Here is a 20,815-nt window from a genome sequence, read left to right on the forward strand (position 1 = left end):
AAAGTCAAAGTTCAGACGCCTTCAGACTGAAGCAGCTTTACTTTGGACCGTCGGAGTGAATGTGGGTCATGGAGCCAGAATCCTCTGAGCTTCATCTGTTTCTATTTCTGTGCTTAAACTAAAGAGTTAAACAGATAAAACCTCCCAGAAACAAGTGAGTCATTTTTCAGGAAAAGTTTAAAACATTTTTATGTCAGTTTTTGTCAAATTTTAAAATTTACCAGACAAATTGAGCTTCATCAGTTCCAGCTGTGATGAAAACCCAGAGGGCCGAGTCAAGGTGTGACTTAGAGGAATAAATAAATAAATATGAAGTTATGTGTTCATCTGTACAGTAACGATGCGCCGATGGCCGTAGTGAGGAAACTCCCATCTGATCCGATTCCGTCTGGTTATTAAAATATTCCCAAAACTTGACCCAAAGTCTCCTGTCAGCTCCAGACATTCAGTTTGTCAACATGTTGGGATGAACCGTGTCAAAGGTCATGACCCTGCTGTGTCCAGAACCCCCAGTATTCCAGCACCAGCACCTACGTGATCTTCGCTCACCTGCTGCGGCAGATCGCAGCGCTGTCCGAGGCCGACCACCACTTCCTGGTTCACTGGCTCAAGAGGTCAGTGTGTTCATCCTGCTTTCACCGTCAAGCTGCAGATAAATTCAGTTCTCTGGAGAAAACATCTGAGCAGAAGATAAATCTAAAGACGTCTTCAGGCTCGATTATCAACCAGCGGGTTTTTATCTGCGTCTTTTCATGAAACGGCTCCAAACGGTTTGATGCGTTTCCATAGAAACTGAAGAGAACTAATTATTTAGGACTTTCATTCACAGTGACCGCGTCTAAGAAGTTCATGTAATCTGATTTGGACCAACTCTCAGCTGCAGAGAGTAAATCCGTTTAAAATTTCTGCTTTTTAAAGCGTCTGTTTGTTAAATTGCGACCTGGCGCAGACGGGTTCTGGGGTTGACTCAGAACCTGAGCGGACCAGCGTTGGCCAGCTTCTGTATTCGTCTCCCTCAGCATGAGTCAGGAGCATTTCAAAACATGTTCTTTGTGGGGTTTGATTTAAGAGCAAGCTGCTTCAAATTAGAGGTTCTGTTTAGTTCTGCTCAGATCCAGAAAGCCACGTTTTTCCAGCCGACGCTGCTTTTCTTCTCCCTCTCTGCGTTTTTTTCTGTGAAGTCTCTATTTTCGTCCTCTTGTGCGTTCGGCTTTAACTCCTTGGTGACATGGGTCTGCTTGGGTCCGTCAGGCTGTCGGCCAGGCGCTTCCGGCAGCTGGTGGAGCGCCTCCTGCAGTTCATCTCCACGCGCCTGTTTCCTGCAGAGCCAGACGAGCTTCCTCCTCCAGCCAAGTGTTCCTGGTGGATTCCCTCGGCCACCAAAGTGCTCAGCCTGTTCAGTGAGTCTCACGAACGCCACGCCGCCGGTTCGCCCTGCAGATCGCTTCCAACGTTTTACTGTCTTCCTGTCAGATGCAGCCAACAGCGTCTCCTCTCCTCCCATCATGCCCTTCACCGACTTCTACAACATCACTCTGGAGCACATTGACTTCATGGAGGACTACAGGACCTGGCAGAACTACGGCAACTCAAACAGGTCAGATTCAGCCTGTCAAACTGAAGATTTGATCTGTTTTTAACTATTGTAAATTATTTGTGTCTAAAGTCCATAAAACAGTTTTAGTAATTAAGTCTGAACACAGTTATGCTCTGCAGCACTCATGAATCAAACTCTTATTATTTAAAGTTTTTTAGCAATAAGTCTGTTTGAGGTTGGCACTGCTAGCTAAACACTTAGCTACGCTAGCTCTGAAGCGCTAATCAGAAACACTAGTTCTGCTAATGCTAATGCTAATGCGCTACAGCCAACCATATCAATACCCTCAGTGTGTCAATGACACAATACAGTATATCGCCCCCAACAGGCTCCAGTTAGTCATTACTAACCTACCTGTGTTGTTTGGGCTTTCAGGAAGCGTCTGCAGAACTACAGCAATGCATTCTGGGTACAGAATAACCGTAATTTGCCTCACTGCATCACGGATGGAGAATGTGAGCAGTAGCTGTTTTAGGATTGTTGTTACGCAAAAATCTTCAGGAAAAATACGAGAAGTTTTAACAGGAAATCAGATTAGCGATTAGCGCGTTAGCAGAAGTGTGTCCACCTTTCATTATTATTGCAATAAACAAATTAAATTACTTTTTAAGTTCAAACTGCCCGTTTCTAATCGGAACTTCTGGGACTTTGTCCTTTGGACAGAGGAGACCGACGTAGAAATGTTTGGCTAGAATGGACAGAACCAGACAGAGCAGATCAGCACTGAGACCCCAGTCCAGCCGCCAAGCACAGTGGTGGAGGAGTGGGGATATGGGCTTGTTTAGCAGCAACCTGGAAACCTGGAGTTATTGATTGGACTGAGGTCTCCTCAGAATACCACGATGTGAGTCCGTCTGCCGTACAGCCAGGATCCGAACTGGGTCATCAACAAGACAACGACCACAAAACCTACAACAGAACGGCTGAAAAAGGAAAGAATCAATGCAAATGGTCCAGTCAAAGTCCAGACGCCAAGCTGTGATGGAACCTCCAGAGAGTCGAGCAGAAATGCTGATGAGCTGAAGCAACGTCGGAGAGAAGAGTGGACCAGAACCTTCCCGGTGCTGCTACAAGCTGCCGGGCCGCAGGCTGGACTCCAGGTGTTCAGAACAAAATACTTTCTTTTTTCTGTGACTGCATGTTCTGCAGTTTGTTGGTTAAAATCCTGGGACCCCTCAGAGAAGTCACACTCCTCAGATCGGGACGGGACGAGGTCCAGTTTGCCTCCAGGAACCGCGGCCGGCGTCAGCGCCGTCTCAGGGTTCCTGAAAGTCCGATGGAGCGGAGATGAGGAAATGTTCCCACAGCTGCAGTTTGAAAGTCTCACAGAAGCCATGAAGTTTGTTTCACGCCGCGTCGCGTCTCGTTAGAGCCTGACGGTGGAAACTGATCCAGTTGAAACGGTTTCAGACGGAAAGAACTCCCGGGCTGCCGTGTCGGGGATCCAGGTCATGAAGGATGGCTTAGCTTGGACCAGACATCAGAGGAATGAAATGTTTCTGTAAGGAAAATGATCCACTCGTTTCGTTTCTTCTTCTCTCTATCAGGTTTTCTTTTTGTCAGTTCCCCTTCATCCTGTCGACCGCGGTGAAGAAAGCCATCATCCAGAAGGACTCGGAGCAGCAGATGATCAGCCAGGCCAGGGTGAGGATCGGAACCGGCGCTGTGAAGAGCTGCTGAGGGTCTGCACAGATAAAGACATGTCTGTCTGCTTCACAGCTCAGCCTGGTGAGCAAAGTGTCCCGCAGGCAGAGGGTGGACATGAACCTGCTGTTCCTCAACATTAAAGTTCGACGAGCACAACTCCTGAGCGACTCGCTGGATGAGGTCAGAACACAAACTCACGTGACGTTCTGGGCTGTGGCTGCGGGAGAGTTCAGGTGTGTCAGGTGTGTTATTGAAGATTAACACAAATCAACGTCTGTCGAAAGGTCAGATCTGCATTCAGGACTTCTGGACATTTGGATTGGAGCTCCGTCTGCTGAGCTGCTTTAGTCTGTCATGGTGAAGAAATATCTGAACCAAGAGCCGTTGCTCTAGATTTTATCACTCTATGTTCATGACTGGAGGAAGTAGATTCTGTTTACTAGAAGCTGAAATGAGCTTCGTCTGTAGAGAGTGATCCTAGAGAAAAGTGTCATCTACAGGCTGGCTGGTTTGGTTTGGTTCTGGCCGAGTCGGGTGTGTCTCAGTTGGCTGTGTGTGTGTGTGTGTGTGTGCGTGCGTGCGCGTGTTCAGTGTGTGTGTGTGTGTTCATGTGTAGCTATCCAACTGGGGACATGCGTGTCATTTTACACTCACCAACAGGGGACTCACCGTTGAAGAGGGGACATTTTGTAGGTCCTCTCTTGGAAATGACCCTGTTTTAGGGTCAGGGGTCGCAGTTGGTACTAAGGTGTGAATTGACTTTTGGTTAGGGTTAGGGTTAGGTATGTGATGGTTAGGGTTAGGAAAAGGGTTAGGCTGTAGAAATGAATGGAAATCAATGGAATGTCCCCTGTTGGATAGCTGCGTACGACCGTGTGTGTGTGTGTGTGTGTGTGTGTGTGTGTGTGTGTGTGTGTGTGTGTGTGTGTGTGTGGCAGGCTGTGAGCGTGCATGTGGCCGACCCACTGATGATGTCACTTTGCTCATGGCAGCCGGTTCTCCAGAATCTCTAATCTCTGTTCTTTGCCCATCCAGTCAGCGCTGCATCCGCTCCTCTGTTTAAAACGGTTTGGACCTCAGGGTTTGATCTGGCTGGTAAATGGATTTACGTCCATTGGTGACGTAAATCTGTGGACCAATCAACGAATGTTTCCTGGGGCCAATCAGATCGCTTACACACAACACCTGGCTGGTTTCAGGATGGTCCCAGAAAGCAGGAGGGAACTGTGGCGGCCCGTGGAGACGAGGCCTGACTACGTCTTGACTCGATTGCCAGAGTCTTCCCTTTGTGTCGGTTAGCCTCTATTTTAGTACCGACTACAGTGAGGTTCTAACGGAGCCGAGTCGGAGTGACATCAGGAGACTGTCTGTCTCTGATTGGCTAAAGGCTGGGGTCACAACAGCAACTCTGTTGATGGCTGCTTATGGATACCAGCAAACACCAAAACAACGTTGTGAGCAGCTTAAAACTCTGTAAAGTGGTTAACATGAAGGGCCACGACAGCCTGACGGGTTTGAACCTAAACGTCATTTGACCAAATGGTGCCGATATACAGGCAATGAGCCTTGCTATGCTATAATGGTCCCCACACATTGACCTTTGAGTTGTAATGGAAAGGTCAACGTGCGCAGGTTCTGGTGGAAGAGGCCGATAAGGAGGATGAGGGTAGCTGGAGCTTGAGGATGTGTGAGAAATCCAGCAGAAAAGCCTGTTTTCCTGATGCTCCAGTGAGGGGAAGAGGCTAATTAGGGTTGTGGGAACAGTGGATGGGAGAGGTCTGCGAATATAAAGAGCCTGAAGATTAGCAGGAATGTCTGCAGCTCTCCCTCCAGCCGTTGGCTGATCGTAAATCTGAAGTCTCTCCTCCTCGGTGTGAGGTTCGCACCAAACGTCTGTAATCCGTCATGTTCGGCACACATGGTGCTGTTCTCCCCCAGACGGCTCTGTGATAAAACACCACACCAGGCAGCATGGAAAAGATTAGTTTAAGCTTTGTTTGTGTCTCTGTGCAGTTGATGAGGAAACGGTGCGACCTGAAGAAGAAGCTGCGGGTGACGTTTGTCGGGGAGGCGGGGCTTGACATGGGCGGTCTGACGAAGGAGTGGTTCCTGCTGCTGGTTCGTCAGATCTTCCACACCGACTACGGTGAGGTTCCACACAGACAGCGCGGCGTTTCTGCAAGCTACAGGTAACCTTCTATCAAAGCCCAGAAACATTTCCTTCCATCAGTTCAGGAAATGCTGACGATCGGTGGATCTTCCAGAATAATCGAACTTTGTGTCGTGAAGTTACAGAGATCGTAAAGAGTCTTTACGATCAAAACAAACTCCCCACAGCTGAAGCTTTAGAAAGGCAGCTGGAGAAACACAAGCTGATTAAGTCCAAACCTTAAGAAGACCAGAACATCAGAGACGGTTGGGTCCAGAAGATCCAACCGTCTCTGAAGGAAACGCTGGTTTCCAGGGAGCAGCTGGGAATCTGGAAGGGAAATCCTCGCTGATGCAGAGTCAACGGAAAGAGAAGCTGCTCTTTGTTGAGAGCAAGTGGAAAAAAATAACATTTTTATTGGCTAAAAATGGAAAGAGCACTTTTATTAGCCGCGGCCTCGGTGGATTTGAGCTGAGAGTTTTTGGGTCGGAGGAATAAGTGTCAGAACGCTGAAGAAAGCAGACACTGTTGGTTCTGGAAACTTGGACATTGATCTCTGAACTCGGCTCCTTCAGATCCTACAGATCAGGGTTTCTCCTCTCCTCCTTTGTCCCTGACTTCCTCTCGTCTTTCTACTCTGTCATTCACACCCAGAGATGATTCTGGATCAGAACCCGACCTCAGGACTCGGGTTAGAGGCATTAAGCTCTTAAAGGGCCGGCTACATGGAGCGGTGTCCCTCAAGACGCGAGAGTTGATTTGGACTTGGAATAAAGGACTAGTGAACATCTGAGCCAGATGAATACATGTCAGTGACTTTGTTTCTCATTTCTTCAAGGACCAGGATTTGGACCATAATGCGAACAGAGGCTCATTTAAAATCTTTCTTCCTGACAGAAAAGCTTCATCTGAACTTGAATGTTTGCTGTAGAGCAACAGACTCCATAAATCTTAGAAGATGATTTAATTCTCTGGATTTCCAGCCAGATGTTTCTTTTCTTGCTTGTGAATCTTTTCAGTTAAACCAAACAAACGTTAGTCAGAGCATCTGCTCCTTTCACTCCTTCCTGGTGTTATTTCTCCTTCTCTCTCTCTCTCTCTTTCTCTCTCTCTCTCTCTCTCTCTCTGCTGGTCAAGTTGTTCTTTCCATCATCGTCTCTGCGGTCGTCTGTGTTTCTGCTGCCAGAGGGACGTCAGCCCAGAGCAAAGACAGTCAATGAGAGCTGTGTTCCCCTCATTAGCCGAGCAGGGGAAGCCCCCCCCCCCTACACACACACACACACACACACACACACACACACACACACACACACACACACACACACACACACACACACACACAGCTGCACAGACAGGTGCATGCAAACACACACAGGCTCCTCTGTGCGTGGAGCAGCTTCAGGTTCGGAGATGTGAAGCCCGGTTCCAGATGTTTGCCTCCTCTTGGCTCTGACCGCCGCCGTCCCGACCAGTCAGAGGCGGATTAGTCTGGACCTTAGTCAGCCAATCAGAAACTAATGAATGGATCTGCTGCAACAGGAGGGTCTTATAGTTGTGATGTTTTGCTCCATCTTATTCCGTCCGGCTCTAACGGGAATCGTTTCTGCTCCAGGGATGTTTTCCTTCATGAAGGACTCGCGCTGCCACTGGTTCAGCAGCTGGAAGAGCGACAACTACTCTGAGTTCCAGATGGTCGGGACTGTATCCTTCCACAGCACAGAAATCTGGGTTTCTATGTTTCTGTTGTTATTTTGTCTTCTTAATTGTTCCGTCCATCCTGGAGGTGGCGCCCTCTGCTGGCCGCACATGAAATGGCAGCCCAGACTGACGTAATGACTGACGAATGTTCAGAACCGGGACGGATCCGGGACACGGTGGCGTGTGTTTGGAGCGTCTCCTTCACATCTGAATAATGGAGAACATGCATGTTGCATTGTGGGGGTGTTGCCTTCGTGTGCGTAGGAAACCAGAGCGATCCGGCTCTGCAGGCGCGGTGAAAGGCCAGCTGGGAGCCGTCAAAAGGTTATATAACCTAATAGCTGCCTGTTCCTGCCCAGCTCTCTGTGAGCAGTTAAATCACTCGTGGTCGCACACATAAACCTGTTAACACCTCCAGCGCTCTGGTTCTAGACCCTCGGTGCGTGGAGGGCTGAAACCTGCAGGGTTTTGGTTTGGTTCAGCGTGAAGCAGCAGGGATGAGAGCGACCCGGACCAGACGGGGGTTTGGTTTGAGTCTGGCAGGAGGAAGAGGAGGGGCTGTTTGCTTCTGGGTGTTCCTGCATGCTCCACATGTGTGCCTGTACTACAGGCTAATTTATCACGCTTTGTTCCTGTTCAGCCGTCAGAAAGGCTCTGGAGGGCCGAGCCAGGCGGCGCCGAGACGAGAGGCTGCGTCTCCTGAAACCAACCCTGGAGGAGGCAGAAGTGATGTGACGGTGGAACAGATGGATCGAATATGTCGAGGAGAAAGAACAGAGAGTTCAGATTGTTTCTGACGACGGCTCAAATACAGAACGGCCAGGCTGAAAAACCGACGGGAAAATCTGTCTAGAAGCTGAAACACGTCCCGATTCTGTCGGGTTTAATCGGATCTGTTCCGAAGTCGAACTGCGAACTTTGCTTGGAGAAGTTTAAACTCAACCAGGAGTTTTGGCCTCAAACAGAAAGTTACGCTGTGAAGGTCAAAACAAACTGGTTGCCATGGAAGCGACCACCTTTTCTGGAGAGCAGCTGGAGCCCACAGCATGACTCTTTTCATCATCCGCAAACGGAGAGAAGAATTCGAGCCTCGAATGAAAACTTTTTGTGGAAACTGTCGGTCACCTCCGACGAATTCTCCAAGTCCAGTCAGAACCTTGGACTGGACTCAGTTCTACATTTCCATCTGTCCGCAGTCTGCTGCGTAAAGAGATCCTTCAGTCCCAGCTTTTTCTTACGAACATTTAGAGCTAAAATCTTCTTTCATTTATTCAAATATTAATAATTTCTGTTTTTTGTGGCCTGTCGATGTTTCCCTCCATCCAGTGACCAGCAGGTCCAGGAGGAGGTGGAACCTCGGTGTGTTTCAGTACCTACAGTCTGTGACCCGGTGAAGCTTTTCAACAGGCTCGTCCTGATTTTGGTCCAGTAAAAAAGAACCAGTCTGGTAAAAGGAAGGACGAAGGCATAAAACCAGAGAGGTGATGTGAAACACAGAGAGAGCAGCTGACAGGAAGGAGAACAGAAAGAAACGGAGGGAGAGAGAGAAGGAGAGAGAGAGAGCAGCTGACAGGAAGGAGAACAGAAAGAAACGGAGGGAGAAGGAGAGAGAGAGAGAGAGAGCAGCTGACAGGAAGGGGAACAGAAAGAAACGGAGGGAGAAGGAGAGAGAGAGAGAGAGAGAGCAGCTGACAGGAAGGAGAACAGAAAGAAATGGAGGGAGAAGGAGAGAGAGAGAGAGAGAGCAGCTGACAGGAAGGGGAACAGAAAGAAACGGAGGGAGAAGGAGAGAGAGAGAGAGAGAGAGAGAGAGCAGCTGACAGGAAGGAGAACAGAAAGAAACGGAGGGAGAAGGAGAGAGAGAGAGAGAGAGAGAGAGCAGCTGACAGGAAGGAGAACAGAAAGAAACGGAGGGAGAAGGAGAGAGAGAGAGAGAGAGAGAGAGCAGCTGACAGGAAGGGGAACAGAAAGAAACGGAGGGAGAGAAAGAAAGAGAGAGAGACAGCAGTTTTTTTTATGTTCTGTAACGTCAGAGGAGACGTAGGCTGCGTTCACACTGCAGCCTGAAGTGACCCAATTCCGATTTTTTTTGACATAATGTGACCTGTGTCCGATCTTTTCATGGCAGTGTGAACAGCTCAGGTCGGATTCTTTCAGAATGTGACCCAAATCCGATCCATAACCGATACGTATCCGATTCAAATGCGACCATAACGTTCAGGCCGCATTCATCCGAACTGAACGTCACTGAATCTCAACAAATCTCACTATTCTGCTCCTGATACGAGCAAGAGGGAAGAAAAACATCAACCATGACGGATTATATGAGGATTAAGTTGTTAATTTGCTGCTCCGGTTGAACAACAACTTCAAATATATAAGCTAAGCTACACCGTTAGCCTCCATGTTTACGCAAACTCTGAGCTCTTCTTCTTTATGGCGGTTAGCAGAACACTGAGAACGCTGACGCTATGGCGCCCTCTGCTGCGCATGCGGGGCACTTTCAGGTCGTTTGCCCGTTTACGCTGCAGAACACATGCAGGTAGCATTTACTGGCAGTGTGAACGGACCCGGCAAGAAAATCTGAATTGAGTCACTTCAGGCTGCAGTGTGAACGATTCACTAAACGTCGTGGAAGATGAATGAGCAGCTGAGCCTTCAGTCTGACCCACATCATTCTGACTGTAATGACCATAATGGTTGTGGTAAATCTACAGTGTGTGTTTATTTTTCCTTTGCTACCTCTGTGTGTGTGTGTGAGTGTGTGTGTCGCCTTGTTGCAATCAGCGCCGCTCGGTTCAAACGCAGAACCCGAGCCTACTCACAGAACCTCAGCACACATGGTGACCACATGCGGCAGCTGGGAGCCGTTTCTGAGTGTGTGTTTTGGGCCGCCGCCCTTCAGACTGAAGCAGGAGAAGAAAAGCTGCAGGTGGACGAATCGTTGGTCTGCAGGCTGCTTCTCGCTCTGTGGACCACAGAAAGAGGTGTGTGTTTCTCCCACAGAGAAACACGGAGGTTCTCCGGTCCGCTTCGTGTCTGCCTGGGTGAAATGCATCCATCCGTTCATCATGTCTACCTGCTGACCCTGCAGGGTAGGACAGGTGTCTGTCTCCAGATTCTCCATTTGGCTTTAGCTGTTTAAGGAGGAATGACAGCTGGAGTCCATAAAGCCTTCCTTCCTAGCACCTTGTTATGGTAGAAAATAGTTTCTGAACTCAGCAGAAAGTTAAATATTGTTTCTGTTTTCAGTCCAGCAGCTTCTCCTCCTCCTAGCTGTGTATTTTTTGAGCCGTCTCCTCCAGCAGACATATTTATCTCATGTTTGCACATGCAGTGTGTTTCCGTCTTTAACGCTGTGTGTCGTCAGCTGATGGGCTTAGCGGTTTACAACAGCATTGCTCTGGACATCCACTTCCCTCTCTACTGCTACAGGTAACAGCACTTCCCTCTTTTCTCAAGCTGTTCACTGCACCCACTGCCAGATTTAATAATGCTCCTGTGTTTTCCTGCAGGAAGCTGCTGACTCCGCCCACTGTACCGTCTGATCCTAATGCTTTTGTTGGCACGGCAACAGCCACCTTGGACGACCTGCAGCAGGTCATGCCTGTAAGGATCAATAAGCTGATAAACTTGTTCATTTGTGATCAAAATATTCAGTTTAAAATAAATTAACTTGAGTTTTGTTTCTTAATATCGAACATTTAGATCAGAAAAGGTATTGTTTTAGTTGGCCACCAGAGGGAGACAGAGTCAGACTTTTGAATCCATCCAGTTTAAATTATCTTCACTCAGTTTTACTTAATGTGTTGCTGATTAAACAAAAGTGCAGATCAGCATTTATTCTTCTGTTTCTCCATACGCCTGTTTGCGCTGCATATAAAATGCTGCAAAGCTTTAAAATACTCATATCTGGTGAAATAGCATTGTAAACTAATTCCTTATTGTTTTGTTTTTAATTTTTAAACTTGTGTAATTTTTCACCACTTTAGAATGATCAGAGTTTCTTTATTGAACTTGAAGAAACAGATGAAGAACCATTTTAAGTGTCAAAGTGAAATGGAAAACATTTGAGTTAGAAAATGACCAAACATGCATGTGAAAAACATGACCTGGGTCACTGCTATTTTGGCAGTGACCCAGGTCACAGTTAGCTCTGTTGGCACAGTTAGCTCTGTTAGTACTGTTAGTACAGTTAGCTCAGTTAGCACAGTTAGCTCCATTAGTACTGTTAGCTCCGTTAGTACTGTTAGCTTTGTTAGCACAGTTAGCTCAGTTAGCACAGTTAGCTCTGTTAGTACTGTTAGCTCTGTTAGTACTGTTAGCTCTGTTAGTACAGTTAGCTCCATTAGTACAGTTAGCTCCGTTAGTACTGTTAGCTTTGTTAGCACAGTTAGCTCAGTTAGCACAGTTAGCTCCGTTAGTACTGTTAGCTCTGTTAGCACAGTTAGCTCCGTTAGTACTGTTAGCTCTGTTAGCACAGTTAGCTCCGTTAGCACAGTTAGCTCTGTTAGGATGGTTTGTGTTTAAAACCTTTTTCTTTGTTAGAATAATTAATTTGTCATCACGGTTAACTTGTTTTCCAGTTTGCTCTTTCACCTCATCTGTTAGGATGGTTAACGGTGTTAGCACGTGTAGCTTAGCTAGCATGACTTCAAATGGTTAAGCAAATCAGCCCTTTCGTCATAGTTAGCTCTGTTAGGATGGCTAAGCTCATCCTGTTAGCACAGTTAGCTTCGTTACCAACAAACTGGAGCTCTCTTTGCTAAGCCATCAGGCTGATATAACTTCCAAATCAAAGACGTTCCATGATACGGATTAAAATGTCTGTTTTCTCCTGAGGCCTGTCTCGCTCCTAAAGTAAATTGGCCTTTCAGTTTGACCTGTTGCAGCGTTAGCCTGTAAGGCATACCTGCGTAGATAACTCAGTGTCCATTTTAGGAACCTCCTAAATCCTCTTTGTTCCCTCTGACTGCATCGTGAAATGCTTCTCTGATATTATAAATAGCTAACGTTGAGTCTTGTTCACAGCTAGCTTATAGCCAGAGTGAGCTGATAGTTTCGCTGCGGTCCCATTAGCAGCTCTCCATGTTGCTGTCAGTCAGGCAGGAAAGCGTCTGGTTTTGGTCATCAGCCAATTATTTAGAGCATCTGACTGCGATCTGGCTGAGAGCGTTTAAAAAGTAGAATCATGCATCAATTCAAAGATATTTGACCAACGCCATCAGCTGTTTAAAAGGGAGATAGCCTTTCTGAATCAACCTTTCATGTTGAATTTTTGGCACTTTGTGCTGACGTTTATTGGACCCAGGCCTGAACATTTAAATATTTCTAGTCCTTAATGAGCGGGCTATAAGCAGCCGCCTCCCAGCAGACACTGGGAGTGCTGACGGACCGAACAGAACACAATGCGACTGACGTAAGAATTCAGTGAGAGAAAAATGGTGAAGTGTCTCCAAACAGTCGCTCAGTTACCTGATCCACAGGCTGCAACACATCCAAAACCTTCCTGACTGCGAAGGTCAAAACTCTGCCAGTCACCACACACACACACACACACACACACACACACACACACGCTGTGGAGGTAGTTGTATAACTGGAGGATATCAGTTTTAGGCTTTCAGAACCAAACGTTTCCGGTTCTGTACAGAAAACTAACCCAGATGTCCTTCAGCAAAATGAGATTTAGTTATTTTTTTCTCAAAAAGTCTTACATTTGTAAAACGAAGAGTTAGAAAACCGATTGTTACGTTATGAAAAGTTTGCCGTCTTGCTGCACTCTGACTCTGTGACATCAGCTCAGCCTGCAGCTGAGGGAACCCTGCAGCATCTCAGACTGAAGGAATGTTGTTGTTTACATACCTGAGAAGTAAATGTGGGAATGTGTGGCATGAAAAAGTGTGAAGCTTGACTTGTGAAATGAGGAGTTTCCATCCGTGTGTCTGCAGGATCTGGCTCACGGCTTGGCGGAGCTGCTGAGCTACGAGGGAAACGTGGAGGAGGATTTCTACCTCACCTTCCAGGTGAGCAGCCGCTGAGCTTCTAATGTCGAGCTGGAAAAATGACAGAGACCTGAACTGAATCAGTTCTGTTTTTAACTTCTGTAAAAATGGAAAATATTACCAAATATGACTCAACTTCTCAGTTCTTGTAAAGATTAAACTGACTTTTTAAAGCTGATACTAGAAACTCACTCATGTCATAAATATGAATAACAAAGTATCAGTGGAAGGTCATGTTATTCACACAGCTGGCAGGTTTAGATTCAAAGTAATCTTTTAATTCGACCAGCATGTTTCTCCTGACTGGATGTGATAAAATCGTTTTACCAGACTGAGTCCAGACTTTAATCATCTGGAGGATCTCTGCAGGACGGTCAAATTTAGACAGAGCTCTGGTTTGGTTTCAATGCATATGTGAACGACAAGCCGGACTGGAGACCGCTCCAAAAAGCAGGAAGTGGACCACCATGCAGGGCATTCTGGGTAAATGCAACCAAAGCTAACGTGCTAGCCTAGCGCTAGTAGCAGAAATGGCTCCTGGTCTTTAGCCTAAAGAGAAATCCTCCAACCGCTAAAATCCTCCATCTTGTTTCCATCTGGTGAAGAAGGAAGTTGCTCTCAGTGTCTTCAGAGGTTTTTGTGTCGTTTCCTTCAGTGGTTCTTGGTGCAGCGCCCCCACAGGCCAGGAGGGGAACAGGTTGGTTTGACTCAGAGCAGCTGGAGGTGGAGCAGATGATGGAGTTCTGGTTCCAATTGGACCGAGTCTAACGGACTATCAGGAGGAGAAACATCCTTACTGATGTGAAGCATTTTATAAACTTCACAGTAACTCAACCAGAGAAATCGACCCCCTGATCAATATTTTCTCTACACGATGATGCCATTTAGTTTGACGAAGGTTTAGATTTTGGTTCTACCGGGTCTGAACTGGGACAGTATGATCCCTCTTCCCCCAGGGTTCAACCACATCCATCCCTACCTGTGCAGGTAAAATCACTGAAATACTCCTGACCTCAGCCAGGTTTCTGTTTGGTTTCAAACCTGCGTCTGAGTCCCACTGCAGAGCCCCTCTAACAGCTCGCAGTAAGAACAAGACCTGCTACTGAGCAGCATCACCACATATAGTGGAGTCACTGATGCTGCAGGGGGATAAATATGGAGCACATGTGGGAAGACAGAATATGTAAAGCCCTGAGGTTTTATTTTAGCCCCCAGTGTGACGGCCGGCTGCTAACAGTCGCACCACTGTGGCACCGTTTCCACCCACCTGCAGAACTCAGTCTGACGTGGGTCTGCCTCCAACATGCATGTCAGCGTTTAAACTCATCAGAATAAAACTTGAGCCAAAGTTTATTTCTGTTACTTACCTGAACACCAAACCAAGAGACGGAAAACGAAGAATAAAAACTCAGGAGATGGTCAGAGCTTTTCAGATCCTTAAGTAAACATAATGAAGTCGATTAAATCCATATGGATTCAGTTATTTGGTCAAACGGAGCTGTTTTCATTGCTGCAGGTGTTCCAAGAGGAGATGGGCGTAGTCAAATCCTACAACCTGAAACCCGCAGGAGACAAAATCCCCGTCACCAAGCAGAACAGGAAGGGTGAGTCTGAGCAGAACCAGAACAGTTCAGCTGTAAATAACACCGGAGATCGGCACAAACACCGGTTTACCTCTGGATCCAACAGAGTATTTAACCTTAATAAACTGATTCCACTGAAAATACATTTATTTATGGTCTCTAATTGTCTTAAATCAGCAATTTTAGATTAATCTATGGATGCAGCTTCCAGAATCTTCTACTTTGTTTGAGTTTATGATCTATTTGCTCACCGTTTCCCTAAGTAACGGGTCAGGAATGTATATGTGTTCAAACGTCTAAATATGAGTTTTATCATTTAATAGCCATTGGTTGGTGAAGTTAAAGTAGCTTATCACATGAGCTAAAATAAACTATTAACATCTTAATCTAAACTTTGAGCCTCAAAACTTAATGTAAAGTAAAGAAAGCAAACTAACTATCCTCACCTAGCAAAGTTAGCATTAGCATCTCATGAGGTCTGGTGACTATTTCAGTGTTTGGGACGTTCAGGGATGTTGAAACGTTATTCGCTTTTTGTTTTCAGCTGAAAAAGCAGTTTTGTGCCGTCTCTGTCCCCAGTTTTATTTGTGGTATTCTGTAAATATTCATTCCTGAGACACAGGGAAGGAAATGCAGGAAATGTGTGTGAATGAGAGCGAAGCAGTGAGAACCGTCAGTCATCCAAAACACATGAGGGGTGAAGAAGAGAGGCACAACGCGCCGCTGCAGCTTATCGCCATGGCGACAGCAAGGGTGGTGGCAAACCGCCTACAGAGGATTAAGATGAAAACACACTCAGGAGTCACTTCAGTTCCTCTGGCAGGAAGGAAGGGAAGCCCTGGGTCACTGGACCGCAGCCAGAAACGTCAGACCCTAAAATCTGGACGAACCCTGACGCTGTGGTTTGGTGTTAATCAGATGTTTTTGGAGTCGTGTGCTTTAAAAGTCATTTTTCCTTTCGGTAGTGGCCTAAATGTAAACCTAAGACCTTAAAATGAGACATTTGAAGCACCTAAGTTAATGATTTATCCAACGAGGAGCAGGAAGTGGTAATAGTTTAGAGACCTATCAAACCAGCACCTTACAAAGTGATTTAAAAGTACAGCGTGGCGAAGCCAGTCGGTCTGTAATTCACTGAGATGGAGATGAGCTCTAGTGACACAAACTGTGAATCAGAGCACAAAGGTCCTGGCAGATTCTTTAGACTTTACAGGTTCTGGTCTGGTTCTGACCGGTTCTGCTACTCCAGTTAATAAGCTCTCCCATTCCTCCAGTCACCTGAGTTATTAGAGACGTACAGGGGAGGAAAGTCTCACCTTTCCCCATCTAACACAGTGATGTGGCTGTTAGAATAACCTTCTGTCTGCTCTGAAACAAATCTTTAGGTTTTGATGATTTTAAAACCTTCCAGGTCTGCAGCTTCAAACCAGATGCTGTGTTAAATATTGCTGATACATTTTTTTATAATAAAAAAGTTTAAACTGAGTTAGAAATATGAGTTACATCTTCGTGTTTTGCGTCCAGCTCTCCTTTTCTTCTCCCTGGCAGAAACACGGACCCGCTGCTGTCAAAGCCTCTATTGTTCAGAACCATGAACTCATTTTCCACCCAGCGGCTCTTGTTGGTGCTCAGATGTAACTTTCTGCCAGCGTCGCCCAGAGAAGCTGGTGGAACCTGGTAATGGAATAATGGAAATAAATCCCTCCGCTCTCTTTCCACAGAGTACGTCCAGCTCTACATCGACTTCCTGCTGAACAAATCCATCTACAAACAGTTTGCCGCCTTCTACCACGGCTTCCACAGCGTGTGTGGCTCAGACGCCCTGATGGTGAGTTCAGAGGGTGTGTGTGTGTGTGTACTTGTTTATATTACCACACGGGGTCCTGAGCACGGGAGCACACCAACGTTGAGGGGCCCGATTATGTTGTGGGGCCCAAAATGCTGGACCCCACATGGGAAACCATTCTAAAGCAGCTTGGGATGCTCTCCTAACATGCCTCATGCATTTTTTTCACTTGGCCCACAAGGTAGCAAAAACTGTAAAAGTTTGTGTCAATTGTGTGTCAAAGTGGTGTGCGTGCGTGCGTGCGTGCGTGCGTGCGTGTGTGTGTGTGTGTGTGTGTGTGTGTGTGTGTGTGTGTGTGTGTGTGTGTGTGTGTGTGCGTGTGTGTGTGTGTGTGTGTGTGTGTGTGTGTGTGTGAATACATACACTGAAGGCCAATGAAACAGCTGGTTGCAACAATCTTTTCTGTCACTTTCTAATTTTAATTAAGGTTGTTCAGGTAACTTCCTTGATTATTAAACATTTATTGTCAAAGTTAATTCCAACAGTCTTTATCCTAATTGAGCCCTGAATATCCTTTTCTGTAACTAATCTGCTGAATCGTCATTGACTGAATTACAACAAAATTTTCTAAAAATGTTCTCACCACGTTTTCTGACATTTAGCAAATAGAATAATTAGAAATAATTTTGGTAATTCTGGAAAACAAGAAAAGTTTGGTTTAACTTCACTCAGTGTTGTCTTTTTGTTCAGTGTATGTATGTAGTGAATAAAAACGGGTTGGTCATGTGATAGTGACGCAGCAGAGGATTGTGGGATGTTGATCTGAATCGCAGTAGTAATTAGCAGCTTTCTGATGAACATCAACAGGAAGCGAATCAAACGTATAATTTTATGACCTGAGTCACATCCTGGTGACGTTAATCTGCTTCTCACCGTTAAACCGAGGAGCTGTCTTCTTCCTGTCGGCGCCGATCACTTTCTGTGCAGCAACACAGGAATAAATTGATTAACTGAACTGCTGATTATTTCAGTTTGCTGTCTGACTCTGTTTATAGTTCAGGGTTAAAGGTCACCAGCATCACCAGTGGGTCATATTTCTGACTCAGAGTCAGAATGTTTCAGCCGAGCGGCTGGATTCCCAACCGGGAGGCGGATCGGAAAACCACAGGAGATCCTTTCATTCTTTCACTTAGAGTGTGGATATAAGTTATAGATTATAGACTGTGTTAATGATCATCTTTTGCTTTTAGTGAAAGTTTGACTAACTTTTGTGTTTATTCTAACTAATTAGGAGAAAATACTGATTGTTTTAGGGGCATAAAAATAATTTAGCGCTGAAGCTGAAAGGAGTACAGGTGATGTTTGGCTGTAATATTTAATATTTTTATTCAGTTTTATGTAGGAATCATTCTGCCGTAAAGCTCTCAGGTACCAGCCAACTGAAAACCAGGATCTGACTCCAGTTTTCCAAACAAACCGAATCCAAGAGCAGCAAAGTTATAAAATATGCACTTCCTCTGGCGGCCATAGGGGGGCGCTGAGGAACCAGACCTGCTTCCCATGACCTTAGCTGCAGCAGACAAGGACAAACTTCTTCCAAGCTAAGATTAAATATTCAGGAACAGACACGTCAAGGCAGAAATCTGAAATTCGAGAACCATAAAATCTCATATCTGATGTAAAGTAATAAAAATGAGTTTTATCCAAAGTTCTGCCGTAATCTGACCCAGATTCTGCCGGTTCCGGCTCAATTTCTCTCCTCCGTGCTGTGGGTCACGTCCTGCGGCTGCAGGATGTGATGAGGCAGGTCGGTGGGCGTGTCGGAGTTTTCAGCCTTTACTCATCAACTCATCATCAGCACCATCTTCCTCTTCCTGATTCTCTGTAATCTGGTGGTTCTGATCCACATCTGACCCATTTTCTCTCGTCATTCTGCCTTTATGACAGCAAGTTTCAGTTGTTTTCACTCCCTTCCTGTTGAGCGACTCTGATGATGCGTACTTCCTGTTCCTCCTCCTCGCTGCCGTTGCTACAGCTGAACTGAGTTTGGTGTTTCTGGACATTTTAGCAAAAGTTGCAGCTTGTTGTCACTGAGGAGAAGCAATTCTTACAACTTCTGGTCAGTTAATCAAAAAAGGCCATTTGTTGAAATAAAAACACTCAGAGCAGCAATGAAACCAAAAGAGTAAACAATATATGAACATATTTGCATTTAAGATAATTATTTAAGATATAAAATGTGTTTTACCCAGGATTCCTCTGGTGGCAGTTTTATCTTCACCTGGTTCAGATTCTGTAAAACCCAGTTAATCCCAAAGTAATCGGCAGGAGTTTTTTTAGCTGCAGGTGAATTAATCCTTCAAATGTTGACTTTAAAATATTATTTCATAATTTTAAAAGGAATTAATTTGTTTATTTGTATCTTTTAGTGTTTTTATAATATTGAATAAAAAGGTTAAAAATGTGAGATATTTAAAATCAGATTTGATGGATTAAATGTCAGATTAATAAATTAATCCTCAATTTCAGCCCTAAAACCTGCAGCTTCGTCGCTGCTCTGTTTAAACATCGTCGGTGTTTTTGTCTCCAGTAGAGGAGACCCAGATGAAACGTCTTCATGTTTTCGTGTCTTTGTGTCTTCATGTCTTTGTGTCTTCATGTTTTCGTGTTCATGTTTTCGTGTCTTTGTGTCTTCATGTCTTTGTGTCTTCATGTTTTCGTGTTCATGTTTTCGTGTCTTTGTGTCTTCATTTTTTCGTGTTTTCATGTTTTCGTGTCTTCATGTCTTCGTGTCTTCATGTGTTCATGTTTTCATGTCTTCATGTTTTCATGTCTTTGTGTCTTCGTGTCTTCATGTCTTTGTGTCTTCATGTCTTCATGTTTTCATGTCTTCATGTTTTCATGTCTTCGTGTCTTCATGTCTTTGTGTCTTCATGTCTTCGTGTCCTCGTGTTTGTTGCTGCAGCTGCTGCGGCCGGAGGAGGTGGAGATGCTGGTGTGCGGCAGCCCGGAGTTGGACATGATCGCTCTGCAGAAAGCTGCGCAGTACGAAGGCTACAGCAAGATGGACGCCACTGTGAGGTAAACGCCTCCTGCAGAACCTGGACCGGACCAGAACCGACCGGACTCTGGCCTTTGATTTGTTGGTTTCAGTTGTTCGGCTCGCTGTGAGACGTGGGGCGGTCCAGAATCTGCCGGTTCTGACCCGCTACGTTTCCGTTTCCAGATAGGAAAACGAGCCGAAACGGGTCAGAACACTGAGCAGCCCGTCTGACTCTGAGCTTAGTCAGCACTTTGAGGACCAGAACCTGGCTCCCAGTGCTCCCAGTAAGCAGGGTGTGCTGGTTCCCCTCCAGGTTCTTCTGGGACGTGGTTCTGGCGTTTCCTCTGGAGCTGCAGAAGAAGCTGCTGCACTTCGCCACCGGCAGCGATCGCGTTCCCGTCGGAGGAATGGCCGACCTCAACTTCAAGATCTGCAAGATCGACGTTCCGGCAGACTGGTGGGTTCATGGGACGTCCAACCGTCCAACTGTCCATCAGTATGTCCACCTGTCCCTTCATCAATCCATGGAATAAAATGTAAAAACCGGAGAAGCCTTCATGCTCCTCCATGTAAACCTTTTGACACGAGATAATAAAAACTGAACCCACTGACCTTCAGACACAAAACAACCTCAAGCTCATCATTAATTGATCAGGATTGTGACCTGTTAGCTTCTCTTCATGTCTGTGTTTTAGCTTCGTAGCGCAGCTGCTTGTTTACTATGAGGTGTCATCTGGACGGCTGGGCTTGATGTTTTCCCATGGAAAAACTTTCCACAGCATTGAAGCTCAGTGAATGGCCGGGGGCCCAGCAGCTCTAATCTCAGCTGTGTGTTGGGCTCTGTGTGTGTGTGTGTGTGTGTGTGTGTGTGTGTGTGTGTGTGTGTGTGTGTGTGTGTGTGTGTGTGTGTGTGTGTGTGTGTGTGTGTGTGTGTGTGTGTGTGTGTGCGTGTGTTTGTGTGTGTGTGAGAAACCACGCTGCTCTGACAAACAGCTCTCCTTTCACACACACACTGAACACACATGAGCAGCCGGGCCTCTATATGGTCAAACAACAGGATCATGTTCCTATAGCTGCACATATACAGATAGCGCTGCTGGAGGAATCCCACATACACACACACACACACACACTGGGCCGGGCCTTCAAGAGGCTCCCAGATGATAACTTGACCCCCGAATGGAGGCCATTGTGTCATATCTAAAGAAAACTACGTTCACTGAGTTCAAGGCTAGAGTGGGCGGCCGTGAACTCGCTCACCCGCAAGCTGCTGCTGCAGCTTAAGCTGCTGCTGCGGCTTACGATGC

The 20,815-nt window shown here is 46.1% G+C and overlaps 1 protein-coding gene and 1 long non-coding RNA gene across 2 annotated transcripts in view; one reads left to right on the forward strand and one right to left on the reverse strand.

Moving 5' to 3' along the window:
• The window catches only part of hectd2 (HECT domain containing 2), a 40,400-nt gene that overhangs the window by 13,288 nt on the left and 6,297 nt on the right, over window positions 1-20,815 (forward strand). The window contains exons 8-21 of the mRNA XM_008430125.3: window positions 505-614; window positions 1,252-1,400; window positions 1,474-1,597; window positions 3,145-3,241; window positions 3,317-3,424; window positions 5,258-5,390; window positions 7,006-7,094; window positions 10,462-10,526; window positions 10,607-10,700; window positions 13,043-13,117; window positions 14,613-14,700; window positions 16,401-16,507; window positions 19,431-19,546; window positions 19,822-19,965. Of these exons, the coding sequence (XP_008428347.1) occupies window positions 505-614; window positions 1,252-1,400; window positions 1,474-1,597; window positions 3,145-3,241; window positions 3,317-3,424; window positions 5,258-5,390; window positions 7,006-7,094; window positions 10,462-10,526; window positions 10,607-10,700; window positions 13,043-13,117; window positions 14,613-14,700; window positions 16,401-16,507; window positions 19,431-19,546; window positions 19,822-19,965 (1,499 nt within the window). The remainder of the gene's footprint in view (window positions 1-504; window positions 615-1,251; window positions 1,401-1,473; window positions 1,598-3,144; window positions 3,242-3,316; window positions 3,425-5,257; window positions 5,391-7,005; window positions 7,095-10,461; window positions 10,527-10,606; window positions 10,701-13,042; window positions 13,118-14,612; window positions 14,701-16,400; window positions 16,508-19,430; window positions 19,547-19,821; window positions 19,966-20,815) is intronic.
• LOC145555072 (uncharacterized) lies at window positions 6,492-7,011 on the reverse strand. Its single transcript, XR_014091146.1, has 2 exons — window positions 6,711-7,011; window positions 6,492-6,658 (listed from the first exon to the last, which is right to left on the reverse strand). It is a non-coding gene; the product is annotated as an uncharacterized LOC145555072 (long non-coding RNA).

This window comes from Poecilia reticulata, chromosome 15 (genome assembly GCF_904066995.2).
Source record: "Poecilia reticulata chromosome 15, P_reticulata-male-v2, whole genome shotgun sequence".
Taxonomy (NCBI): Eukaryota; Metazoa; Chordata; class Actinopteri; order Cyprinodontiformes; family Poeciliidae; genus Poecilia; species Poecilia reticulata.